This window comes from Rhinolophus sinicus, chromosome 2 (assembly GCF_057876585.1).
Source record: "Rhinolophus sinicus isolate RSI-liver-muscle chromosome 2, RSI-T2T, whole genome shotgun sequence".
NCBI lineage: Eukaryota > Metazoa > Chordata > Mammalia > Chiroptera > Rhinolophidae > Rhinolophus > Rhinolophus sinicus.
This window is the reverse complement of record NC_142502.1, coordinates 159,439,017-159,463,648: the sequence shown is the minus strand read 5'-3', so window position 1 is coordinate 159,463,648 and position 24,632 is coordinate 159,439,017. Positions and strand designations below refer to the sequence as shown.

The window sequence follows — 24,632 nt, the reverse complement described above, 5'->3', positions numbered from 1 at the left end:
AAACAAGAAAGAAAGAATGAGAGACGGGCAATCAATATAATATTTGGGGGTTTAAAACAAAATATGAAAGATACAGACAGAAATCTTCCTACTGACCAAGATTAGATATTGAAAACGAGCTCTTTCAAAATCAGACACGATGGCCTGCTATCCTAGGTGGTCAAAATGTCTGGCAAGTAAGTTCCTCGCTTTGCTTTCCTACCAATTAAGTGTTAGTAAAACTCTCCATGCTACTGCTGTCAGATGGTTGCCATATAAACTGTTTTATTCAGAATTGAGGAATTAAAATTTTAATGGTTACTATCATATGAACAACTTTTAAAAACATGTTGTTTCAAACTTAATATACTAATGGAGATTTTGTGAAGTTTGAATATAATTTTCGAGTCATCACCTGGATAATAGCAGTAACAACACTTATTTTAAATAACTCCAAATTATGTACAGTTGAGTAAATTTAATTTGTTTTCATTTAAGGTCTTCTAAAGTTGAGGCCAGCATGTTGAAGAAAAATATTAAACTATCTATAACCCTGTGTCAACATATGATGCTACTGGGAATGGTAAGTGAATTAATTTTCCAAGGAAAATTAATTACTTATGACTTACAGTTGTAAAAGCAAACAACGTAACTCTGGATTAGGGCACATTTAATTTCTGTTTGTAGTAGCGATTAAATTAATTTTATATAATTCATGGTATGTAATGGAAAGCAGAACAAAAATGAAATTCTAGACAATGACTGACATAGAAAAATGTACATATTTATGAAGCTGATCCAAAAATAAAGGTCATGGATATTAATCACTGGATCATAAAACAGTATTTTTAATGGTTCTATAATAATAGATTTTTAGCATAGTTTTTGAGAAAGCTTCAAAAAAAACACATAAAAAACTAATAGAGTCTAACACAGAAACAAAGCAGAAATGGTATCTTGTAACATCTCCTAAGTCTTTCCCCTACCCCCCAAAAAAGGTAGTTGGATTAAGGATTTGCACATCTTTTTTTTGTAACAATAATTTTTGCCCACAAAGATTTGGGGAAGCTAAAATTAAATAACCCATTAAATGACTTGGGGATGAAGTTCTTAAAATTGTAACTAAATTCTCTTCCCCGACACCTAAATAGTTAAATGCTCCTAAAAGGGATCATCTGTGACTCATTTGACTGAATTATGTACCTGAACACTCCTAAGACAACAGATTTTGGCTAATAGAGCCCTACAAATATATGCACAGCTGTATATATGAAAATATTCATCTTTATAGTAAATCACGTCCTACATGTTCCAATTAAGCCAGACATAATCTTTTAGCTTTGGATTCCAATTTCATGGTATAGTTCATGTGTTAAGAAAGAGAATTAAATCTTGGCCTAATACCAATTATCATTAAATAATTTAAAGTACAGAACATTTCATATTCTGGTAATAGTCCTAAGTACTTACTGTCACTAGCCACCTGGTGAAATCATTGTTAGTCAAATTCCCACTGACATTTGGCTATGAGGGGGCAAGCATTTTAACATGTTCTTTTAAAGTAAAATATTTCTGACTTATGCTTTTAGAAATAAGTAGATGTGGACTTCTGAAGGAAGATATAATATGAACACATGCAAATAATAGAAATAAAAGCTATATGCATACAAAATACACTTTTCTCCTCAAAATTTTAGTTTTACAAATTTTAAACTACTGTGTTCCCTTTCCTACTCATACTCGTCTATCACAAAAGCACTTACTATTTACATATTACTGTCTCTTTTAAAATATATATTTGTATGGAGAAAAATTAATTTATATAGTGCATTTGAGATCAAATAGAAAAAATTACTAAAAATCTTCTAAATTCCATTATAATTTCAAACCTATTAAAGGAAGAAGAAATTGTGACATTACTCTGGAGTTTATGAAAATAAAAATTCGTGGAACTGTAATCTTCAAAGGGAGATTTTTGAAGTAACTCTGCACTGTGAAAAGATTTACTAAGGAGAGAAACTTTTCCATTCCTAGAGAAGCTGTGACTTAAGCATAATTAGAAAATGTTTTTTCTCTGTTTTAAAGAGTAAAACTAAATGAAGCAATAGAAACCTCCCCGTTCTGTCTTATTTTTCAAAACACAGGGTTACCCTTATTTCAAAATGGACCTCTCAGCATAATCCAGATTGAAAAGGGGTCGTTTATAAATGTCCTACCTTGATAGGCACAGCTTTTTTTTCAGCTGGTAAAGCTATCCAGGAGGCTGAAACATCACCTTGGACTCTCAGAGAACTTAGATTCAACTTTATTTTCTTTCCTTCTTGGCTTTGACCTCAGAATAGGGTTTTAAGAAGACAGTGAGGAAAAAGAAACAAGAAAGAACAAAAGAATGAAAAAGAACGAAATCATGTCCTTCTGGATCAGATGAATCCTGCTGCCCACATCAGTGCTGTCTAAACTACATTCGTGAAAAGAGAACACAGGAAGAGAAGAAAGAAAGCAAAGAGAACACAGAATGCTTTTCTGATTGGCAAGAGTCTACAAGACAGGGAAGAGTTACACTAATACTCCCTCCTTAGAAAACACACACAAAACAGCATCTATATTCTCTTTCGAATTTCAGAATTTCAAATTTCAGAAGTCTCTCCAGGCATCTTTGTTTTATTACAACCCACATTCACATTTCAGTAGAATGACTACAGGGGAATCACTAATTTTTTATCTAAACTATGACGTTTTGGCAAACGGTATGTAACCAACTATAAATCCACAACAAGCCTCAAATTCTAAAGAGCTGGTAATTATATGATGAGAAACAGCTTGATTATGGGAGAAGCAAGGCAGGCTGTCAACAAACAAACAGCTGTTTCATATTGACAACCCATAATTCGATCATGCATCCCAACAAATGGAGAAGTTTCTGTTGTTGCTGTTGTGTTTGTTTTTAACTATCTACCTTCTTCCCCTCCCATTTCCAAAATACTGAGTCAATTTTAAACATCAGATGTGAACCACAACAGAAGAATCAGGTATATAAGGATAACAAGTAGAGCACTATAGACTTACAAAAAATTCTGTAGGTAATAAGTAACAGAAGTTGAAAGTGTACTTTCCAATTCAACTTCAAATGCCTATCTATCCTGGTACAACACGTCCTGTCATTTCTATCGTACATGAGACAGCTCAGGCAATGGGCCTCTTTCCTCATTCCTGGATTATGATCACAGCAATGCTGCCACTCTGATCCTTTGTTGTGGAAGGTTTCCCCACAGCTTCTTTCATCCTCCCTTTTAGAAGGCAATGAACATGCTTATACCTGCTGGTCTGAACTAAATGACCTCTAAGGTTCCTTGCAATTTGAAATTAAATGATTTGAGGAATATTTAATAAGCTTAGCATATGAATAAATAAAGACTAGGAATAAAGAGTCCCACCGATGTAAACGGGATCTGTTTATTTGATGATCCCATCATATGAAATAAAATTACATTTGCATCATAAGGTATTTTCACAACTTAAAATATATATATATATATACATACATATATATTTGTATGTATACATATATAAAATTTCCTTTTAACACTCAGAAAACATATAGGTAACATATTGTTTTCCAACAAGGCATGAAGAAGTAAGATTACTTTCCCAAGGTCACACAGCAAATGTAGCTAAACCAAGGTTAATAACATAGCCCTTTGGTGCCCTGGGGTTGTGTTCTTTTTCACTGAACCGCACTGAGATGAGGAAGGGGACAGTGAAAATGTTCATGTCATTTCAGTTTAAGGCAGTCTCTATCTTTATAGGAGCTTTACCTCTCAGGAAAATTTTCATTAAACACACCCTTAATTATAACCACTGAACTGCACGGAGGGGCATCTGTCAATGAGCATAGTTATGTGCCCCTGGTATGACTAACCAAGTATTTTAATCTAGAATCCAAATTTCCTTTGCAAACATAACGGTAAGCACAGGGTTTCTCTACAGGAAGACATGTCTGGTCTCACTCTCAACTACAGTGCTCCATTTTATTTAAAACCACGCCCTTCCCATCTAGCAGATTAGGCTGGATGTCTTCTGTATTCTGCTACCATCACTGGGTCTGTGTTCAGTTAATGCTACTCCGGTAGCATGACCATAAATTTGTTTTTTGAAAAACTCATAAAGTTGCTTAAATTTGTCAACACATGTCTGAGTAGGTTTCAAATCGTAAACGAGGGTAGAATCACTTTTTTAAAAGCCTGGTTGTATTTCACACCCTATGAAGGAGGTGGCGGGCACTGAGTAAGGGACGAGGGAACAAACTACCTCTTCAAAAAGCAGCTCACAGAAGGTTGGAAGGGAGATGAGGAAGGAGGCCGCAGCAGAGAACGCAGAGGGAGGCCGAGGAGCACGGCGGGCATACCTGCACATAAGGCTTCTCCATCATCTGGGCTTCTGAAATGACTGCTATGCTCTGTGTTGGTTTGAGATGTACGTTTAGGAGGGGAAGGAAGTGGAACAGGCTTTTTACAGCCAAGAATAATTTTAAAATGTCATTCTTTTAAAAAGTAACCAAATCATTAGGAAGACAAATACACTTTCAACAAATTCAATGCACGCTTACATTGGGTCAAACATGTCTCATGGAAATGTCCAAAACAGTTTCATTCTACTAGTGAGGCTACCTGCAAGTTTGAGACACTCAACCAATGTCACTAGAATGAAGTTTTGCCTCCAGTCCAGTTCCTTTTACAATTACATTTTTGCCGCAATCTGGGGCTGTGGGTGATCACCACTGCTCACCGTGGCTGAAGCAGTCTCACAGTGGACACGTTCTCACCAGGACTGACTGCCCGCAATGACCGAGTGACAGCTGAAGCAGGGGTGCCACTGCCCCCTCCCAGCCGCCCTGTTTACATAAACCACAGGCCTGGACCTCCCTCCTCTACACTCCGTCTTTCAACTATACAAATAATGTTTCTCCTGGCCTTTGCCAACTCTCTGGGGAAGAGCTATGAGGGCATGACATCATTTTTAGAGCAAATTCAGGGCTCTGAAGAGGAATGTGCTGTGTTACTCCAAAGCAGCGTAGATAAATATAAAACTGTCATCCTTACTTTCATGGAGCCTTGTAATATTCCAGATATAACATGCTTTAGAGAATTCTTATCAACTAAATGCCTGACTGGCTTCTGAGTCTTTCTGTTTGTAAATGCTTGGTTTTGGCACATCTGGAAAATAAAGAGGCCTTTCAAAAATATTGCCAAGAAGATGACCTATTTTCCACTCTCTCTAGGCAGGTTCACATCACCACATGATGCTGGATATGGCGCAGCTGTAGAGGAAACCACCTTTTTGGGGTCTTTCAATGGCTGTTTATGAGTATACAAGCTCTTTATATCCTGCGAGCTCATTGGATGGATGGGTCTTCTTTTGATTCCATTCTATAGTGTGTGGACTTCTGAGTGGCATTACATCCTCACCTCCTCTCATAGTTTGGAACTCCTGCTTCCAAACAAACGTTTATCAGAGGCTATTTTGCATGAGGTTGATTTTCTTTTCCACTATAGCATCTGTTTATAAATGCATCCTATAAAAAACAACAACAGGTGCCTCACTTTTCCTAAACTCCTATCTGATACCAGGCAGTTATCTTCATGGGCTCAGGGTATTGATTTATTTTATGGAGTCCTCTTCTGAGGTATGTGTGGGCTGCTTGGAAACCATAAAGCCACTCCCCTAATACCCTAATACATGAATCCACTTCTTTTTTTTTTGTTCTTCCTTAACTTGCTGGCAAGTATTGTTTATATCATTCATATTTAGTAAATGTCCAAAACAAAATGAAGAAAAACATTTCAAGTTTAAAATTGGACAAAAACATTAGTAAAGGAAAAAAAAAAAAAAAAGAACCATTTTGTAGATAAACTTCATGCTCTGGTGTTGAAAGTTAAGGTCCACAAATCAAAAAGCAGTCATTTCTACAGAGCGAGGCTTTTCCACCGCTCTCTCAGTGAATCACGCTGTGGTTAGTTGAAAGTGCTGTTCACATAATAAATTAACCACCTCATTTCCTTCATCACCAAAATATACATAGCACCCCTATACAGATTTGTTTTAATAAAAGTAATAAAGCAAGCCCAGGGGTTATAGCTGTTATGACATAATCACACCTCTGAGAGTTAAAAACACTCACTTGCACATCATGCCTCAAAGCCCCCCTCCAACAAAACCTAACTACACTCATACCCTCTGGCCCCATTTATTCCAAATAAATAATGAAACAAAAGCCTTGTATATGTCCGGAGAAAATTCTCCCGTTCAATTAGATATTTGAAAAGAAAATACATCTTTTTTAATAATACTGTACAATACACAGCTTGGGTAGCCTGATCTGAATTATTAAAGGAAATATATCACCAGTTAATGGTGCACAAAGAAGGCAGCCAACTAGGCTAGTATCTCACCCCAAACCAAAGATACCTCCTAAAGTTAGTGGTTCAAAAAGACAACAGATGTATTTCTTTCTGTGGAACTGAGACACAAACTTCATTCTATACAAATCTAGGCGAATTAACTTTTCTTACCTGTACTGATATTTACAATTATTAAGGACCCAGAAAAAAAATCCCTCATCAATATAATTTTTCCTCAACACAGATTTTTCCCCTTAGAATTTCCTTCCATGAGCACCAGAAAGACAGGCATTGTAACACACCCATACATGGCACAAGATAGATTTGGTGGAGGAATGTGCCATGAGTGACCTCACGTCATAATTTAATGAAGCCAGTTTTCCTGTCTCTGCACCAACTGTAATCACTTTGCAGGCAGGGTTCATTTCTTACCTAAATTGTCAATCTCACACTCCTTTCTACAGTATCATACATTTAATGCATACTGTCATTATGACAATGATGACACACTCCCCTTGAATTTAAAATGTAATATAGTCTAACAAGTAATTAAATTTACCTGTGCTATTTTTAAACACCACAATCAACACCCACCCCCAACACACATATGTAAAGAAATGAGTTAATCAGTGTTTCTGAATAATATCAGATATTTAGAATACAGCCTTTAAATTCTCAGAAGTGGCCCTCCTAATATTAGGTGGGTGCAAAAGTAATTGCGGTTTAAAAGGTCTAAAAAAAAAAAAAAATTGCAGAAACCGCAATTACTTTTGCACCAACCTAATATTTACACATTCTATTTCTCTTCCCTATTACCACAGTTATCAAGCACTACCTTTTTTTGCAGAGTGAAAGTAGTTTATTGAGTAAAGATCTACTCCATAGGCTGGAGTAGAGGTTGCCTCAGGGTGAGACAAGCTAGCACAATCCTATATTTGAGTTTTCAACCATCCCAATATGAACATTATTATATTACTATAGTAGTTTTTTGCACTGAGTAAAGAATTACATCTAAGATTTTCTCTAGCAATCCTTCTTCACATTCTGCAGTCATTTTCATTCCAACTACATGGCTATTCTCATGCTCTCTGCTCCTAAAATCCTCCAACACTTTTCCCAAAAAGAGATTCATTCATTGAAAGCCAAAGTTCCTGAGATAAAACACCTTTATCATTTGACCAAGCTTTCCTGCACCTTTTTATAAAATTACAACTTATTTAACAAAAAGTTACAGAATATAATGGACACCAATGTATCCTCCAAACAACTTAATAAAATATTATATAGTTCAAACTCCTAATGTACCCATCCCAGTTCCCACTCTCCTCCCATTCCATGCTCCACCCAAGGTAACTACTATCTTAAATTCCAGTGCTTATTTCTATATTCTCACCACATATATTGGCATTCCTAAATAGTATGTAGTATTATTTTTCATATTTTTAAATTTTATACCAATAATACATTACCGTACCATACAACATGCTTTCTCTCTTAATAGTATATCTTATGAGATTTAGCCATATTAATACAGGTAGCTTTAAATGGATCATCTTTGTTTCTACGTAATATTTCACCATCTGAGTATACTACAGTATAATTTTCTATTTTCCATGTAATGGACACACCATTTCAAATTTTTACTACTATATAGTGCTTCAATAAATTTCTTCTACACGTCTTCTTGTGCACATGTGAGAGAATTTTTCAAGGCTATGTATATCTAACAACAGAATTATTGAGTTGAAGAGAATCCCGACCCCCAACCTTACTAATTTCCAATTATTCTCCAAAGAGGCTGTGCCAGTTTATACTCTTATACGTAATGTACAAGATTCCCAATGCTGCACACGGTGACTAACATCCAAATTGTCACTAATTTTTGACAACCTGAAAGGTTTCCCATATGGCTTTACTTTGCATTTCTCCAGTTATTAGTGAAAGTGATAATTTTTCTCATACCTATACTTTTTTGTGTCTCCTGTCAATTGCTTGTTCATATCCCTTGCCTATTTTTCTGAATTGTCTTTTTTTCTCTTTATTTGTAGGATATATTCTGTATCCTTTATAGGTTATATGTGTTGCAAATACCTTCTCTCTGTGGATTTTTTATATATTATTCTCTGATTCAGGGATGTTTTAGATTCTAATGCAGTAGAATTTATTAATCATTTCTTTTATGGTAGTACTTTTCATGCCCCCCTCCCTCAATTATCCATAATAAATACTAGTTTTAAACACTATGAAAATACCTTAAAGTTTTAGAAATCCTAACCATGATTTTTGTGCTGATATATGAAAACTAGACAGCGAACTTAATTAGAAACTGAAATTGATCTAGTCTCATTGTCCAAGGTCAGTGACATACAAAGAGTAACAAACAGAAGATAAAGGAAATTAGTTATTTCACTGTTAGTAATTTAAGGTATTATATTATTATTGGTAAAAGTTTCTTCGACTCATACTAACATTTCGTATTTCTTTTAAAGACAAATAATGGTGCTATACTAAAGTGTGTATATATATACACAGCTTACACTGTCAGTGATTTCTAAGAACCTGAGAAAACTAAAGTTAATACTACAATGTAGGAAGCATAATTCATGTGGAAGTGAAAAAAAATACCCAGACTAGAAATGTAAAAACTTCAAGGAATAATTAGTAAATTCTAATACATGATTTTAGTTCATATTCTCAGTCAAGGTCAATTACTTGGTTTTGTTCAGTTATGGAAACAGTTCAGTTATGGTCACGAATGAAATACGTGAATTGCGAGACTAAGATTGAGTTTCACTCATAATACTCGGTAAAGCAGAAATTCAAAGTACAGCCTGTAGTTAAGGGACAAGATTGTAAAAATATTTTAGGAAGGAACTCATCTATGTGAACAATGCTTGATTTTTAGAATACGGTCTATGTTTCACTTTTGTGTTTTATCTATTTCAAAATATTGTTTTAGTGCAGGGGCAAAAATCCAGGCAAAAGTCATTTAAGTGAATATCCATGGGGCAAACTCATTTCTATATCCCACTTTACAATAACAAATAATTAAGGAATTACAATGTTTGACAGAATTTGGGCAAACAATATATAGCAGATGAGGAACCTTATGTTTTACAGACCTAAAACTACATTTCATAACTCCTATACATATGTTAACTAAATAGTTTTTACCAGAGTAATGTCACCACTGAAGAGTTGCTTTTATTTTTACCTAGAACTGATCCCACACAGGGGGTGGAAAAATGAAATACAAATTCCCACCTTTAAGGTTTTACCATGAAAAATTTCAGTTGGGAAGATGATTTTCCTTTTACAGAGTGACTCCTCATTATGCAAAATAATGAGGAATAAAGATGGCCTGGATATATAAAACCCACTAAGGGTTCCAAAACCTCATTTTGGAAAACCATTTCATTCTCTAACATCATCAAATGATCTAACAGAGGGGCACAAAAGGAAGAAAGAGGACTGACTGTTCTATCTTTCTTTACTGTGCATGCTCATTAACAAACAGGGGTGTTAATAAGCACGAAAGTAGCTAAAAACGGTCCAAAGAAGAAATATGCAGCAAGTAAATCCAATTTACTTCAGTTGTGCTTTCAGGATATGACAAAGCCAAGCTAAACCACCATTCCCCACGTCCCAGAGAACTCAACGGAGCCAGCCCTGCATCATCCTGCTCTCACCCTGGAGTGTTTTCTTGGGAGTAACACCAAGCCACTTTCCAGCAAAGTCTTTAGGGGTCAGTTAGGGATATGTTGTCATTTGACCACACTGGCTGCCTCTCTCTCCAGAAATAATGACAGGCATGTGTTTTTAAAATCAGTTCTCCCCATTTCTAAGACAAGAATTGGAGCGCTGTCTTTAGCATTTTAGCTGTTATTAAACCAAAAGTATTTTAGTTTCTATTGAAATAATAACATTATAGCTTCTATTATTTCATCTCACTATTTAACATTCTTTCTTTGAACAGCTTTCATTTTTAAAATCAGCAACGTTTGTCCAGCTTCAGAATACATATAAGTACCCTGTTTCCCTGAAAATAAGACCTAGCAGGACCATCAGCTCTAATGCGTCTTTTGGAGCAGAAATTAATATAAGACCCGGTATAATATACTATACTATAATATAATATAATACCGGGTTTTATATTAATTTTTGCTCCAAAAGACGCATTAGAGCTGATGATCCGGTTAGGTCTTATTTTCGGGGAAACATGGTAGTTACTTCCAATATTTTGCTAAAATGGCAAACTCGTATATAAATCCAATCAACAGTTCTTAGCATTACTGCCTTGGAAGAGATCCCTAAAGGAAGCACTACCAGGTCAAAGGGATGCATTTTTTAAAAGTGCATCTTGACAGGTATTGACTATTTGCTAAAAATGACAATTTGCACGTCTGCCAGCAGCATATGTGAATGTTCATTTCACTGTATCCTCACTTGCACAGATGTTTATCATTTTATTACAGTGTTACTCAATTGTTAGGTTGATATAACATCTCCTTGTTTAATCTGGGTTTCTTTGATAAATAAAAAAATTTATATTTCATCTGTGGTAAATGGTATATAGAGGCTCTTTGTATATTTTATGCAAATGTTTTATATAAACTCATATATAAATGTGTACAAATCAACATGACCAAAATCTTAATAAAATATGTAGGTATCATCATATGTACATATACATTTGTGGCAGCTAATTTCCCTAGTTTTTCATCTGACTTTAAATTTATGTGTTAAATGACCTAGCAAATCCACTCCTAGGTATATATCCAAGAGAAATGAAAACATACATCATAAAAACTTGTATACAAATGTTCATAGTAGCATTATTCTTAACAGCCAAAGGTGGAAACAACCCAAATTTCCATCACGTGATGAATGCATAAACAAAATGTGGTATGTACATACAGTGGAATACTATTTGCCCATAAAAAGGAATGAAGTTTTAATACATACTACAGTATGGGTGAACCTTGAAAACGTGATGCTAAATGAAAGAAGCCAGTCACAAAAGGCCACATACTATCTGATTCCATTTATATGAAATGTCCAGAACAGTCTAACCTATAGAGATAGAAGATAGGTTAGTGGTTACCTAGGGCTGGGGAAGGAAGGGGATGACTGCTAATGGTTTCTTTTTGGGTGATGAAAATGTTCAAAAATTAGACAGTGGTAATACAGTTTCACAACCCTATGAATATACTAAAAATCATTGACTGTACACTTTAAGTGGGTGAAATTTATGAATGCATGTATATGTGGGTATGGTATGTGATTATATTTCAATAAAGCTATTTCTAAAATATATGTGTTAATATAGTGGTCTATTAAGACTCCTACAAAAAGAGTAAATTTGTCTCTTGCTCTAATTTTTAAAAGTTTTTAAATACTGCATGTTTTTTTGAAGCTATGTTATTAAGTAACACAGAACGCTCAGAGCAATTATAACTTCTTGGAAGACTGTATCTGTTATTAACCTGAAATATCTCTCTTTAACCTATTTGATGCACTCGGCCTTAAATTCTATTTAGTCTGACAGTAACATTGCTAGGACTTCCTTTTTCATTCATGTGGAATATTTTTCTTCAAATTTCTAATACAAAAGTTGCTTTTTTTTTTTAGAAGTATCTCTTGCATAGCTTAGTGCTATATTTTATTTTTAAAAGTCTGAGATTGTATTAATAGGGGAATTTAATCCATTCACCTTTACCTATTACCTATATTTATTCCTGTCATCACATATTTCATTTATTTACTTTGTTTTTTGTTTTCTTTTTCTCTGCCTTTGGTTCGAATGATAAACTTTATTTTTTACTCATGATTTATATTAAATAGCCTCTTTGTGGTTAATCTATATCTTAATATTTTTCCAGAAAAAAAGAAAGTATCAATACTTTATCACTTGTTTTTCTTCTGCCCTCCCATGTTGAGCTGAACTGATCCAGACTGATATATTTAAAGATTAACATTTTAGATAAAAACTGTGAGACTCAATTCTATACATATTTTACTGTGGGTGTGTACTGTAAACCTCTCCACTGTTCTTACCTCAATACTGTTTCTTCACAACATGTTTTCCCTTCTTTGGACCACCCCTGCCCCCTCTTTTTGGTCAAGAGTATTTCCATAAATAATATTTTCAAAAAAGGTCTGTAACAATCAGAGAAGGTAAATCATTACAGGTCCAAAAATGCTTTTATTTTCCTCTCACATGATTTGCTGTTTTGCCTGAATATAGAATTATGGGTTCAAAATAATTTTTCCCCACAACTTCAAGACTACTACATTTCTATTTTCTATTACTTGTTTTTACCAATAATAGGACTGATGTCAATCTAATTTTCCTTTGTAGATAAATTATACTCTCTGGAAGCTTTCAGTCAGTTCCTCTTTATCGCTAGCATTCTGAAATTTCATTAGACAGCATGTGAGTGTAGGTCTTTTGTTATTCTTTTATTCAGTACTTTCAAAAGACTTGTCTACCTTCAGTTTGGAGAAATTTTCTGTGATCATAATCCCCTCCATTCTCTTTATTTATTTGAATCTTCTACTAGACGAATGCAGAAGCTTTAGAATGTCTTCTACATCATATGACATTTTGTTCATGCTTCCTGCCTTTTTCAGTCTAAGACTATTCTAAAGAAATCTCTTACCTCAGTCTTGCAATTCATTAACTTGCTTTTAGCTAAGTCCACTCTATCCTGCTTATATTAATATTTTTTATCTTGACAATCATATTTTTAAATTCTAAGGTTAGTCTAATTTCATTATATCCCATGTTTGTTTTATAAATGCAATATCTTCTTTGTCTCTCTGTGAATATTTTGCTTAAAGTCTGTTCATTGTTTCATTGGGTGTTATTTTTTGCTTATTAAGTTGTTGCCTCATTTTTCTATCACAGGTTTTCCTCAAACATTTTAATGATTCTTGGTAGCAAGCTCATTTCAGTGTTCCTGTTTGGCTGTCTGTGTATGCCGTCTACCATTGTCTGCTTCAAGTGATAATGTGGGAAATGTGGGGTATGATGCCTATGTCACATATAGGTCAGGAGTCTGGCTTGCCAGGATGAGGCTTCCTGAGCTTCCTGACAACTAAAGGCTACTTAAGGATCTCCTAGCCTCTCTGGCCTCTGAGTTATACTCAGTACTTTAGCTTGGATTCACAGTACACTGAGAGAGCGGTCACAATAGGCCTCGCCACTCTATAGACACCTCCTTACCTAATCCTAAAGGTCCCCTTCCCACTACTTGAGTACGATCCTGGTTTGAGAACATGACTGATCCAAATGTTTTGAGGTATAACCCACCAGGTTTTATTTTTCCATGGGTGTGACTCTTCACGCTTAGTATCTTTCAGAAATTTCTGAAATTTCCATCCATTGATGGACCATTTCTTGTTTTCCCATGTTGTTATCAGTTTATTCATATAAATGTGGGTTTATATAGGTACAGGTATATATGTACACCTTTTCTTATGGAATTTGGAGTTACAGATATGCCAGTGGTGGTGGCGTATCATCAGCTTAGCCTACCATCTTGATACCTTTCTTGATGTCATTATTTGCTAAATAGTTTGTACTCCAATGTTAATATGGCTATTTCTCCAGATCTCACACTTGTTGTGCATTCAACGCCTATTTGACATCTTTTCTAGCATTTCTTATAGGCATCTTAAATTTAACATGTCCAAATGGAATTACTGACCTTATCCTTACCAAATCTGCTCTACTCAGGCATCTTCCACACACCAGGACCTTTGGAGCAAATTCTTAACAATTCCTTTCCCTCACTTATCACCAAGTAGTCCCTACAAAATAGAGTTAACTTCTTTCCAATTCTAATGCCATTAAGTTTGTCCAAGCCACCATCCTCTCTCATTTGGGCTACGTAATAGCCTCCAAACTGGTCCTACTGCTTCTCTTCTAAATCATTCTCCCCACAGTAGCCAGAGGAAATGTTTAAAAGTACAAATCAGATCAGATCATTCCCTGGGCTCTTGGATGCTTTTAGTTCAACTTGCTACACAACAGAAATACTCCCAGTTAAGTCCCAATATGACCGATTACTCCAGGCTTTGCCAGTGTGATCCTGGGTAAAAATCCTAACTACTTTAGGACACAGCTTTTTTTTCTGTTCAATGAGAGGGTAGGGCTGTATAATTTCTAAGGTCTCTTCCATTTCTAGTGGTCATAGATTCCATGACCTAATGTAATATTTCTTTAGAGAAAGTGTGTAGTGCCTATAACTCAAATCCCATGAAAATTATACAGAGAGTAATATTCTATTTCAGGTTGAAGACAGACTTTCATCAAAGAAGAAAACAATTCAACTCGAGGTTTCTGGAGACACATGGATTCACTTTGCCAAGATTTAGTGCTGTCCTCAATTGCCCAACAAACACAACTTCAAAAACTGAAAATACAGCAACAACAAGCATTATTACTATTAATACGACACAGTAACAACAATCGAAAGCCTTTAGCTCATACTGGGTAATGGCCAAAAATTAACTATAATAACCAAATGGAAATGGAAAACAGGGAAAAAAAGTCACGGTAGGTACCAAAGCCTTCTTCCTGAATGATCAATAAAGATCAATAGTTCATAATGGTTTACACAAAGAGCCAACGTTTCTCCCTTGTTCTACAACAGGGGTGTCCAAACTGTGGCCCGCGGGCCAACTGCGGCCCGCAATCCATTTTTAATTGGCCCGCAGCAAATTCCAAAAATATATTTAGTTTACTTAAATAAACCAGGTGAGGCAATACGTACTTCACCTCGAGTGAGTGGCCCGGCTGTTTGTGTATTTTACCGCATATGGCCCTTGGTGAAAAACGTTGAAAAAAGTTTGGACACCCCTGTTCTATAACCTCTATATTTTTATAATAATGCTAAAATAAGAGGCCTCTCCAGATTAAGTTACTAGTCAGAGCTAATGTTTTAATAGTCTTTACATCTGACTACAGTTAATTCTAAGTCTGGATCAAAACCATAAACACAGAAAAATAAAATCCCCCTTCCCTAATTACTTATAACTCCTTACTACCGTCCCATAAACTGTATAATCTTTGAAAATTGGAATCTATTCCCACTGACATTTACTAGGTCAAGTTTGAGTATTGTTCTTTGTATTGAAAAATTTCATAAATTAAATGATCCACATTGCTTTACCTGATACATTCCAACTCCAATGTGCTTTGGCTCGATTTTCACCAGCTCAGCTAATGGATCTTGTACACGCCTTGCTATGGAAACTGAAAAAAAACAGAATCAGAAAATAAGTAAGTCTTAATGTAAAAAGCAGTATCTAGATAACTACTTATGTTAGTTCCTCATAATACAAGTACTTAATTCCATCCTTCTTTATCTCCTCCCGAAAAGACCAATAATTTCACACAAAAAGTAAATGTAAAATTTCAGGATTAATTATGCTACCAGAACCCGTAGGCATTCCTGAGCACAAATAGATTGAAAGGGTTATACATTTGAAAAAATACTTAACACAATTACCTGTTTCTTCTTTAAATACAAATATAGCATAGTAGGGTACCTCATACTTGAAAGAACAAGTAGGTATTTGTTTTATTTTTAAATTATTCTGTATTATTATGAACATGACATACACTTGTATGTCAAATATGCTTATTAGGACTAGATGAGTAAACGATGAAATCATACCATTTCCCCAAAACTAAGACCTAGCTGGACAATCAGCTCTGATGCATCTTTTGGAGCAAAAATTAATATAAGGCCCAGTATTATACCATATCATATATCCTATCCTATCCTATCCTATCCTATCCTATCCTATCCTATCCTATCCTATCCTATCATATTATATAAGACCCGGTCTTATTTTACTATAAGTAAAATAAGGGTCTTACAATAATTTTTGCTCCAAAAGACGCATTAGAGCTGATTGTCCGGCTAGGTCTTATTTTCACGGAAACACGGTATATTATTGTAACCAGAGACCAAGTCAGTTAGCTAGTGAATACATTTGTATTGCCTTGAATATGATTGCAAGATTAGCTTGTGAAGCGACCCACATTACAACTGCATGTCTTCTAACACACACACAATCCTAATCACGTATTTCTTGACCATCACAATTCATGTTCAAGAGACTTGAGGGTAAACTCCAAACATTCCTTTACTTGTGTCATTTTACTTGCTCATCCTTTATTAGTATTTTTTTTCTACCAAATGTTAACAAAATTTCATGTCTAATTTAGCTTGTAAGATAGATTTTGTTAGAGAAAAGAAATTTAATTGGAATCGTAAGAATACTTCTAAAGGCAGCTCTTTTTTTTTTTTCAAGTAGCATAGTTACATTGAGTACTTATGTAGGAACAGCTTTTATTTTCTAAACTCATGAAAACTAGTCCATCTACTTATATAGAAAGTTGGATGAAATATAAATTCATTAACTGAAGCCATTAAGGCCAACAAAGAAAATTCTATGCCTGTTGTCATGTTAACTGTTCAAGGCCTGGCAACAGAAGCCACCTCTCACCAGTGACTACCAGACCTTCCCTCACTGATTTGTACCACCTCTGTACTGGAAACGTCAAGCTTACTGCATGATCATTCAAGTCTTTTTCATACCTTTTATTATTACTCCTAACATACTGGGCAATGGTAGCTTACAGAGCAAGCTTAGAGAGCAATAAACTGATGTCATACAATCTGTCTATTTCTCCCACAGAGGAGATGGGGATTCCAAGGCCTGTACATACACCTTACTTATCAAACCTCACAAAAGGTTAACCAGTGTAAACATCACAGGCCTCAGGAGAAATGGTTTCCTCTAATAACCACATTTATAATTGCACATTGAAAATATATGCCACCACCTGATATTCTCTAAAAGCAAATATTATTCCTTCTTTTCTAGTCTTTATATATAATGCAATAAGAATAATTTTCAAACACATACATACATTGCCAAAATACACTGCTGATTAAAAAACAACAACAACCCACAACAGTAAAACAAGTTAAGGATACAGGCATCAAACCATTCACTTTGCAGGAAGCCAGTGTTAGAAATTCAATAAAATCATATCAATAATAGGTAAGTCTCTCAAATCAACTCCTTCAGGAAAACCCGCCTTATGAAAACCTAAACTTAGAAATTGGGTAGAGCAATTGCATAATTTGATAAATGTGGGTAGAGTCCCATATTTTAAAATTTCTGAAATATACAAAAGGGTTTTAAACTATTTTCTACCTGGTTCCCTTCTAACCGTTTCACTGTTAGTGTCTCCTTTGTTCAACCTAATATTGCCAAATCAGGAACAACGGATAGAAATGATGGTTTCTAGGCGACATACTAATTCTACAAAAAGTCCTAAGAGCCTCCGCAGTTACACTGTTCCCAATAAGCAATGCTGATATAGATGCTGATATTCCTGGGATGGGTATTTCCCTTTCAGATGCTGTTCATCACTCTATATAGCATAAAAACTCAAGCATGCAAGAGATGGGAAGCAGGAAGAGGGAGGAAGATGAACTGTTTAAGTAGAGTTTGGAAAGTAATATGCCCAGGCTTTCAAGAGGAGATCATACTGTTTTCCTGCTGGCAGGTTAACCAAGAAAAGTTATACAAGGTCGGACAATTAAGTTTGCGAACTCATCCTAGAAAAAGTGCCACATACCTCATTGCTGAATATCACTATGGTCACCTTCGAAGTACTCCCCTTAGGAAGCTATGCACTGATGCCAGTGCCTAGTCCACCCTTCAAAGCAATCTTGGAACTCTTTTACTGGAATGGCCATCAGAGCTGTGATCATATTATCCTTGATGTCCTGAATGTCATCAACATGTCTTTCTTTCAATATTTCCTTTGTCTTTGGGTAAAGAAAGAAGTCATTGGGGGCCAGATCAGGTGAGTAGGGAGAGTGTTACAATACAGCTATTTGTTTACTGGCTAAAATCTCCCTCACAGACAGTGCTGTGTGAGCTGGTGTGTTGTCGTGATGCAAGACCCATGAATTGTTGGAGAAAAGTTCAGGTCATCTAACTTTTTCATGCAGTGTTTTCAGCACTTCCAAATAGTAAACTTGGTTAACTGTCTAGTTGGTACAAATTTATAATGAATAATCCCTCTGATATAAAAAAAGGTTAGCAATATCTTTGCAACAAGTTCACGAACTTAATTGTCAGACCTCATTCGTATAGTAGACAGTAATAATGCATGCCTGTAGGTTGAGAATTACCAGTCTGATAAATAAGAGATAGATTGGTAGTGCAGGCAAAGGGAGTTAATAGATTGCTGATAAAGAGAATAAAAAGAGAGGAAGAGTCATGACCCAAAACTAGGGAAACATTCACCTGTTGAGATAGAAAAGAGAAGAAGAAAACAGTGAAAGAGGCAGAGAATTAATGGTGAGGAAAGCATAGTTAACAAAAGTCAAAAAGACTTCTGGAAAACGTTAAACATATAGTTACTATATGTCCTCAAATTTTTACTCCTAGGTATATACTCAAGAGAAATGAAAACCTATGTCCACATAAATTCTTGTACATAAATGTTCATACTGGCATTATTCATAATAGCCAAAAAGGTGAAAACAACCCAAATATCCATTAACTGATAAATGTATGAACAAAATGTAGTATACCCTTACAGTGGAAAATTGTTTGGTAATAAAAAGGAATGAAGTGCTGATACATGCTACAGAATGGATGGACCTTGAAAACATTATCCTAAGTGAAAGAAGCCAATCAGTCACAAAAGACCACACACTGCAATGATTTCATTTATATGAAAGTTCTGGAATAAGCAAATTCATATAGACAGAAAGGTAGATTAGTGTTTGCCAGGGATTGGGGAGAAGAGGGAAAGGAGGGCTGACTACTAATGAGCATGAGGTTTCTCTTTGGGGTGGTGAAAATGATCTAAAATGAATAGTGGTGATAGCTGCACAACTCTGATTATACCAAAAAATACTGACATGCACTTTAAAAGGGTAAATTGTATGCTATGTAAATTATATCTCAATGAAGCTATTATGTATTTTTGAAATGCAGTATATCCAAATATATGGCAAATACTATTTTGTCCACATGAGATATCAATATTTCTCTGTACTACTGATACTATTCATCGTTGTTCAGGAAATTCTGGTTATTGCAATTGGATGAGGAAAAAAAGAAGGTATAATCACCTGAAAAGACATAAACGAGGTTATTATTTGCAGCTGATGATTGTCTAGAAAACCCAAGAGAGTCAACTAAAAAAATATCAGAACTAATAAAATTTCAAACAGTTGGCTGGTTTCAGGACATCCAGACAAAAACTGATGCTCTATCATGTCACCAACAACCAATAAGAAAATATCATGGAGGAGAATCCATTCACTCTGTGTGTGTGTATGTGTGCGTGTGTGTGTTCTGCCTGTAAGAAAAATAAAATATGCAGAAGGTATAACTTTAACAGAATTTCACCATATTTCTATAGAGTTTTTAAAATATTAATGGCTCTAAGGTTTATATGGAAAAAAAGAGATACTAAGAAAAGTGCAATTAAAAAATTTAAGCAGCCATATTATAAGCCATGGTAACTGAGAGAGTCTTGCGTTGTGGCTGACTAGATAGACCCATGAAAACAGGAGAAAAAGCACATGCAGGAAATCAGTGTTTAACAATTGGTGATTTGTTAAATAGTAATGAAATTCAATGCGTAAAGGAAGACAATAAGTGATACTGAGACGAAAGTTAAGCATTAGAGGAAAAATTTATGTTAAATTCATCAAAAGTGGGAATGGGGAGGGGGGGATAAGGAGCCGAGACTGAGTGAAGATAATCACCCAAAAGGTAGTAAAGAACCAGAGCTAGAAGGTTGTTCAGTGCACAACCTATTCAGCCATACGCAGCAGCTCTGAAGGCAACACCTCCCTCATTCATAGTGTCTTACAAGGTCTGACAATTAAGTTCATGAAATTGTTGCAGTGATGTTCGTAACGTTTTTTTGATACAGAGGAATTCTGAATTATGAATTTGTACCAGCTGGACAGTTAACCAAGTTTACTATTTGGAAGTGCTGAAAAGGCTGCATGAAAAAGTTAGACGACCTGAACTTTTCTCCAACAATTCATGGCTCTTGCATCACGACAATGCACCAGCTCACAGACACTGTCTGTGGGGGAATTTTTAGCCAGTAAACAAATAACTGTATTGAACACCCTCCCTACTCACCTGATCTGGCCCCCAGTGACTTCTTTCTTTACCCGAAAATAAAGGAAATATTGAAAGGAAGACATTTGATGACATCCAGGACATTAAGGGTAATAAGATGACAGCTCTGATGGCCATTGCAGAAAAAGAGTTCCAAAATTGCTTTGAAGGGTGGACTAGGCGCTGGCATCAGTGCATAGCTTCCCAAGGGGAGCACTTTGAAGGTGACCGTAGTGATATTCAGCAATGAGGTATGTGGCACTTTCTAGGATGAGTTCGCGAACTTAACTGTACAACCTCGTACACCCAAAGGATAAACGGGGTTCTATGGGTTTTGATCTTCAGCTCTATGAAATATCTAGGATCGTAGAGCTTCCAGAGCAAATACATTTATTGCTTAAAAGACTGTACTGTACTGTGTTCTCTATAAAATTTGCCGTATTCTATTACTTAATAATATCTAAGTGGAAATTTTTATTTTTAAAGTCTAACACTCACCTCATTTTATCCTTCCCCTTGTCATCAGACAGCATCAAAGGAAGGTAAGTGGAACCTCTGTGTGGTCTTATTTCATTCAACACTCCAAATTACAATTTTTTCACTACAAAGCTTATTAAAATGTAGTTTTAATAGTCTTGATGCAAATCTACTATAATCTTGATCCCCTAATAATTACATTTTTGAATAAAAAGCTGACAAATCTGTTGACCTGATATAAATATTCAAATATCTTGACTGTGGTGGTTTATGGTTACTCATCTAGTATAAGCTTTTCAAAATTCATAGATGGTGTACCTAGAAGAGGGTGAATTTAACTTTATATAGATATACTTTTAAATGAAAGATATATCTTTTTTCCCTCTGAGAATATCCAACTTTTTCTTTTTCTTCTTCTTTCTATAATCTCTATTTCCTTCAAGCAGCAACCACCCCCTTCACCCCCAACCCCTGGTATATTTTGGCATCTGTCTTTAATATAGGTTTTCCTTACATGTTAGATGACCCTTGACTGTCCTCCAGGGGCAGGGTACTAAAAAAGCTGACTGTAAGTGCTTTGCTCAAAGGTGAGGTTTGTCACTGTGGGTTTCATTCACTGTAGGGTGATTTGGCCATTTCTTTGTGGAATCTCTGATCTCAGTTTCTTTAGGTATTTTTTCTTGTGTTGGTTAGAATCCTCTAATCTTCTGCAGGGAAGATTTAGTCCTCTTTAAGGTCTCTAAAACAGCACGTAAATAATTATTTAATCCCTCTTTTTTCAGTAGGTATCCCCACTTTCATGTATAACCTATGTCCTCTAGTGTAGAGACCTTCTGTGTAACCCTCTCCAGAGAATAAATTTCCAGTCTTCTGTAAAGATGGAAGAAAGACAGTTATTCAAAATGTGTGCAATGGGAGCTATAACGGTTTGTTTTATTGATGTGGAATTCACATAAAATTAACCATTTTATGATGTATAATTCAGTAGTATTTGGTATACTTAAACGCTGTGCAAACCACCACCTCTATCAAGTTCCAAAACATTTTATCACCCTAAAAGAAAACCATGTACCTATTAAGCAATATTCTTCATTTTCCCCTCTCCCCAGTCCCTGGCAACCACCAATCAGCTTTCTGTCTCTACAGATTCACCTACTCTGGACATTTCATATAAATGTAATCATATAGTATGTGACCTTCCGTTTTCAAGGTTCCTCCATATTGTAGCATGTATCAGTACTTCATTCTTTTCTATGACTGAAAATAATATTCTATCATATAAACATACCACATTTTGTTTATCCATTCATCTGCTATGGACATTTGGGTTGTTCCCAGCTCTTGGCTATTGTGAAAAGTGCTGCTAAGAGTCTCTGTGTACAAATATTTGTTGAGTACCTGTTTTCAATTCTTTTGAGTATATACCTAGGAATGGAATTGCTGGGTTATATGGTATTCCATATTCAACTTGGCTTAATTGCTTTTCAAAACAGACTTTTAATTAATTCTCTTACTTTAGACCCATGCTCAGCCCTTCCAAAATACTTCTAAAGGTGCTTGGTACATTTCCTGACCCTATAGGGTTTCCATGACCTATTTCAGGTTAGTTCTCTGTTTTCTATAATGCTGTTTGAGTATTCAACTTTCTCAAGTTGGCTAGATAACCTATTACTTAGCCACCTGCTTTCCAGCTTCAAAAATAATGTTGCTGTTATCTCCTCTCTTACTCCCTTTGTCCTAGTGAGTTTATGTCTTCATTCTACCAAGTTGCTGTGACTTTAATGAGATCTCAGAAACGAATGAGAGAATAACAGGTACATTCAATCTTCCATTTTTAATCACAAATCCATAATAAACATTTTAGTGCTGTCTATATACTATTCTATCCATCCAAATTAAATGTCTCTCGTGTACAATGTATATATTATGGGGGAAAATAAGTATATATAAGGATAATCGCTGTTTTCGATAAAGCTGATAAACTGGTCAACAAGATGGAGTAATTTGAAGGTCATTTTCTTACATATGTTTAACATTTATATGAAGGGTAAGGTTCTGTTATATCCTGATTCAGTAAACTTATGGAAGGTTGAAAGGTAAAACCCACACCCACAGGTAGGTCAGGTCTCAAATGAAGTATAAAGTCATCCCTGGAATCAATTACTAGGAAAGAGAAAGACTTCCAGTCAGAAAACAGGAACTGAAAAGGAAGAGAGCCCTAGAAAAGCAAGAGTGGAGACGCTTAGCATCTTTCAATATTTGCCTTCAGGACCAGACTTTGAAGACTCAAAATGTCTAGGTAGATATTTTGAGTTAATATGGATCAAACATAGTCATTGTCACGTGGAAGGAAGCTGAGACAAAGAAGGAAGGCGCACCTGCAGTGCATCACAAACTGAAGACACAACGAGATTTTGAAATCAAAGTAATTAGGACCAGATACCAATTCCCCTTTTTATTATTTCCTGTTCTCATAGGATCTTGTTGGAATGTAGTAATCATGTCTCACCTACAATGCTATGACAGTTATGCACCCACACAGGCCAGTGGTGAAGAAGAAACAGCTGCCCTTTAACAATGGGAGGTCGGAGGGACTGCTACCTTCCAGATAATATGTTTTCCAATGCCCTGTGGAAGATTACTGAAACTTTCAGTGTCAACTTGGGAGGTTCTGAATTTTATTTTTTATAAAGAAAAGTAGTCTTTTATTATAGAAGTTAAGTACACAAATATTACGTACACACTTACTGGCTATGTGGCCTCTTTAGGCCCTGTAAACTTTGGTTTCCTCATTTATAAAACGGGACTAATCAATGTCTCATAGGGAAATTTTGATAATAAAATAATCCTGGTAATGCATTTACCACAATGTTTTACATATGTGTGTATTTTAAGTGCTTAAGAAAGATGAGTATTAGCATTTCCCACTATGATTACTATATCTAATTATTGTTATTATTATTACAAGGAAAGTACCCAAGAAGTATATGGTTAGGAGGCAGACACCATGCTGAGCTGGTGGGATAGGGAAAAGCTTCACAAAAGAAGCAAGATTTTCAGCAGAGATCTGAGTTTGAGATCATAATTTTAGATAGGGGCTATGTCATGAAATGAACAACTGAAGGGAAACTACAAGCTCTTCTGGATTTAAGAAAGAAGTTTTAGCTTTAAATTAACGCAAAAAAATTCAAGTATATAACTCCAGGTATAGATTTCAAGAACAGCCAATGAAATATGATGAAAATATTTGAGGAAGAAAAATTCAATAAAAAGTCCATTTCTAACAAAGTAGTCTAAATATCCACCTGTTACATAGAAAAATGCTCTGAACAGATATAATGTTTTGCTTGTGATACCAATTACATTCACTAGATGTATCAAAATATCTTAATTTCTTCACACACAAGAATTGAACTATTCTACCTCATAGAAATCAAAGCAACTTAATACAACTAAAATCAAAATAAGCTGATTTAAACAATACACTAGTGACAATCCCTATTAGCAAAACAAAAGAAAATGGTCATTGACAAAGATTGAGCAATAAACTGAAAGCCTGTGCAGACTCATACGTTTCATTATAAATAT

The 24,632-nt window shown here is 35.3% G+C and overlaps 1 protein-coding gene across 2 annotated transcripts in view; it reads right to left on the bottom strand.

The window, feature by feature from the left end:
- The window catches only part of SRBD1 (S1 RNA binding domain 1), a 177,264-nt gene that overhangs the window by 55,232 nt on the left and 97,400 nt on the right, over window positions 1-24,632 (bottom strand). For both annotated transcript variants that reach the window (XM_019748647.3, XM_019748648.3), the window contains exon 16: window positions 15,557-15,639. In XM_019748647.3, coding sequence (XP_019604206.3) covers window positions 15,557-15,639 — 83 coding nt within the window. The remainder of the gene's footprint in view (window positions 1-15,556; window positions 15,640-24,632) is intronic.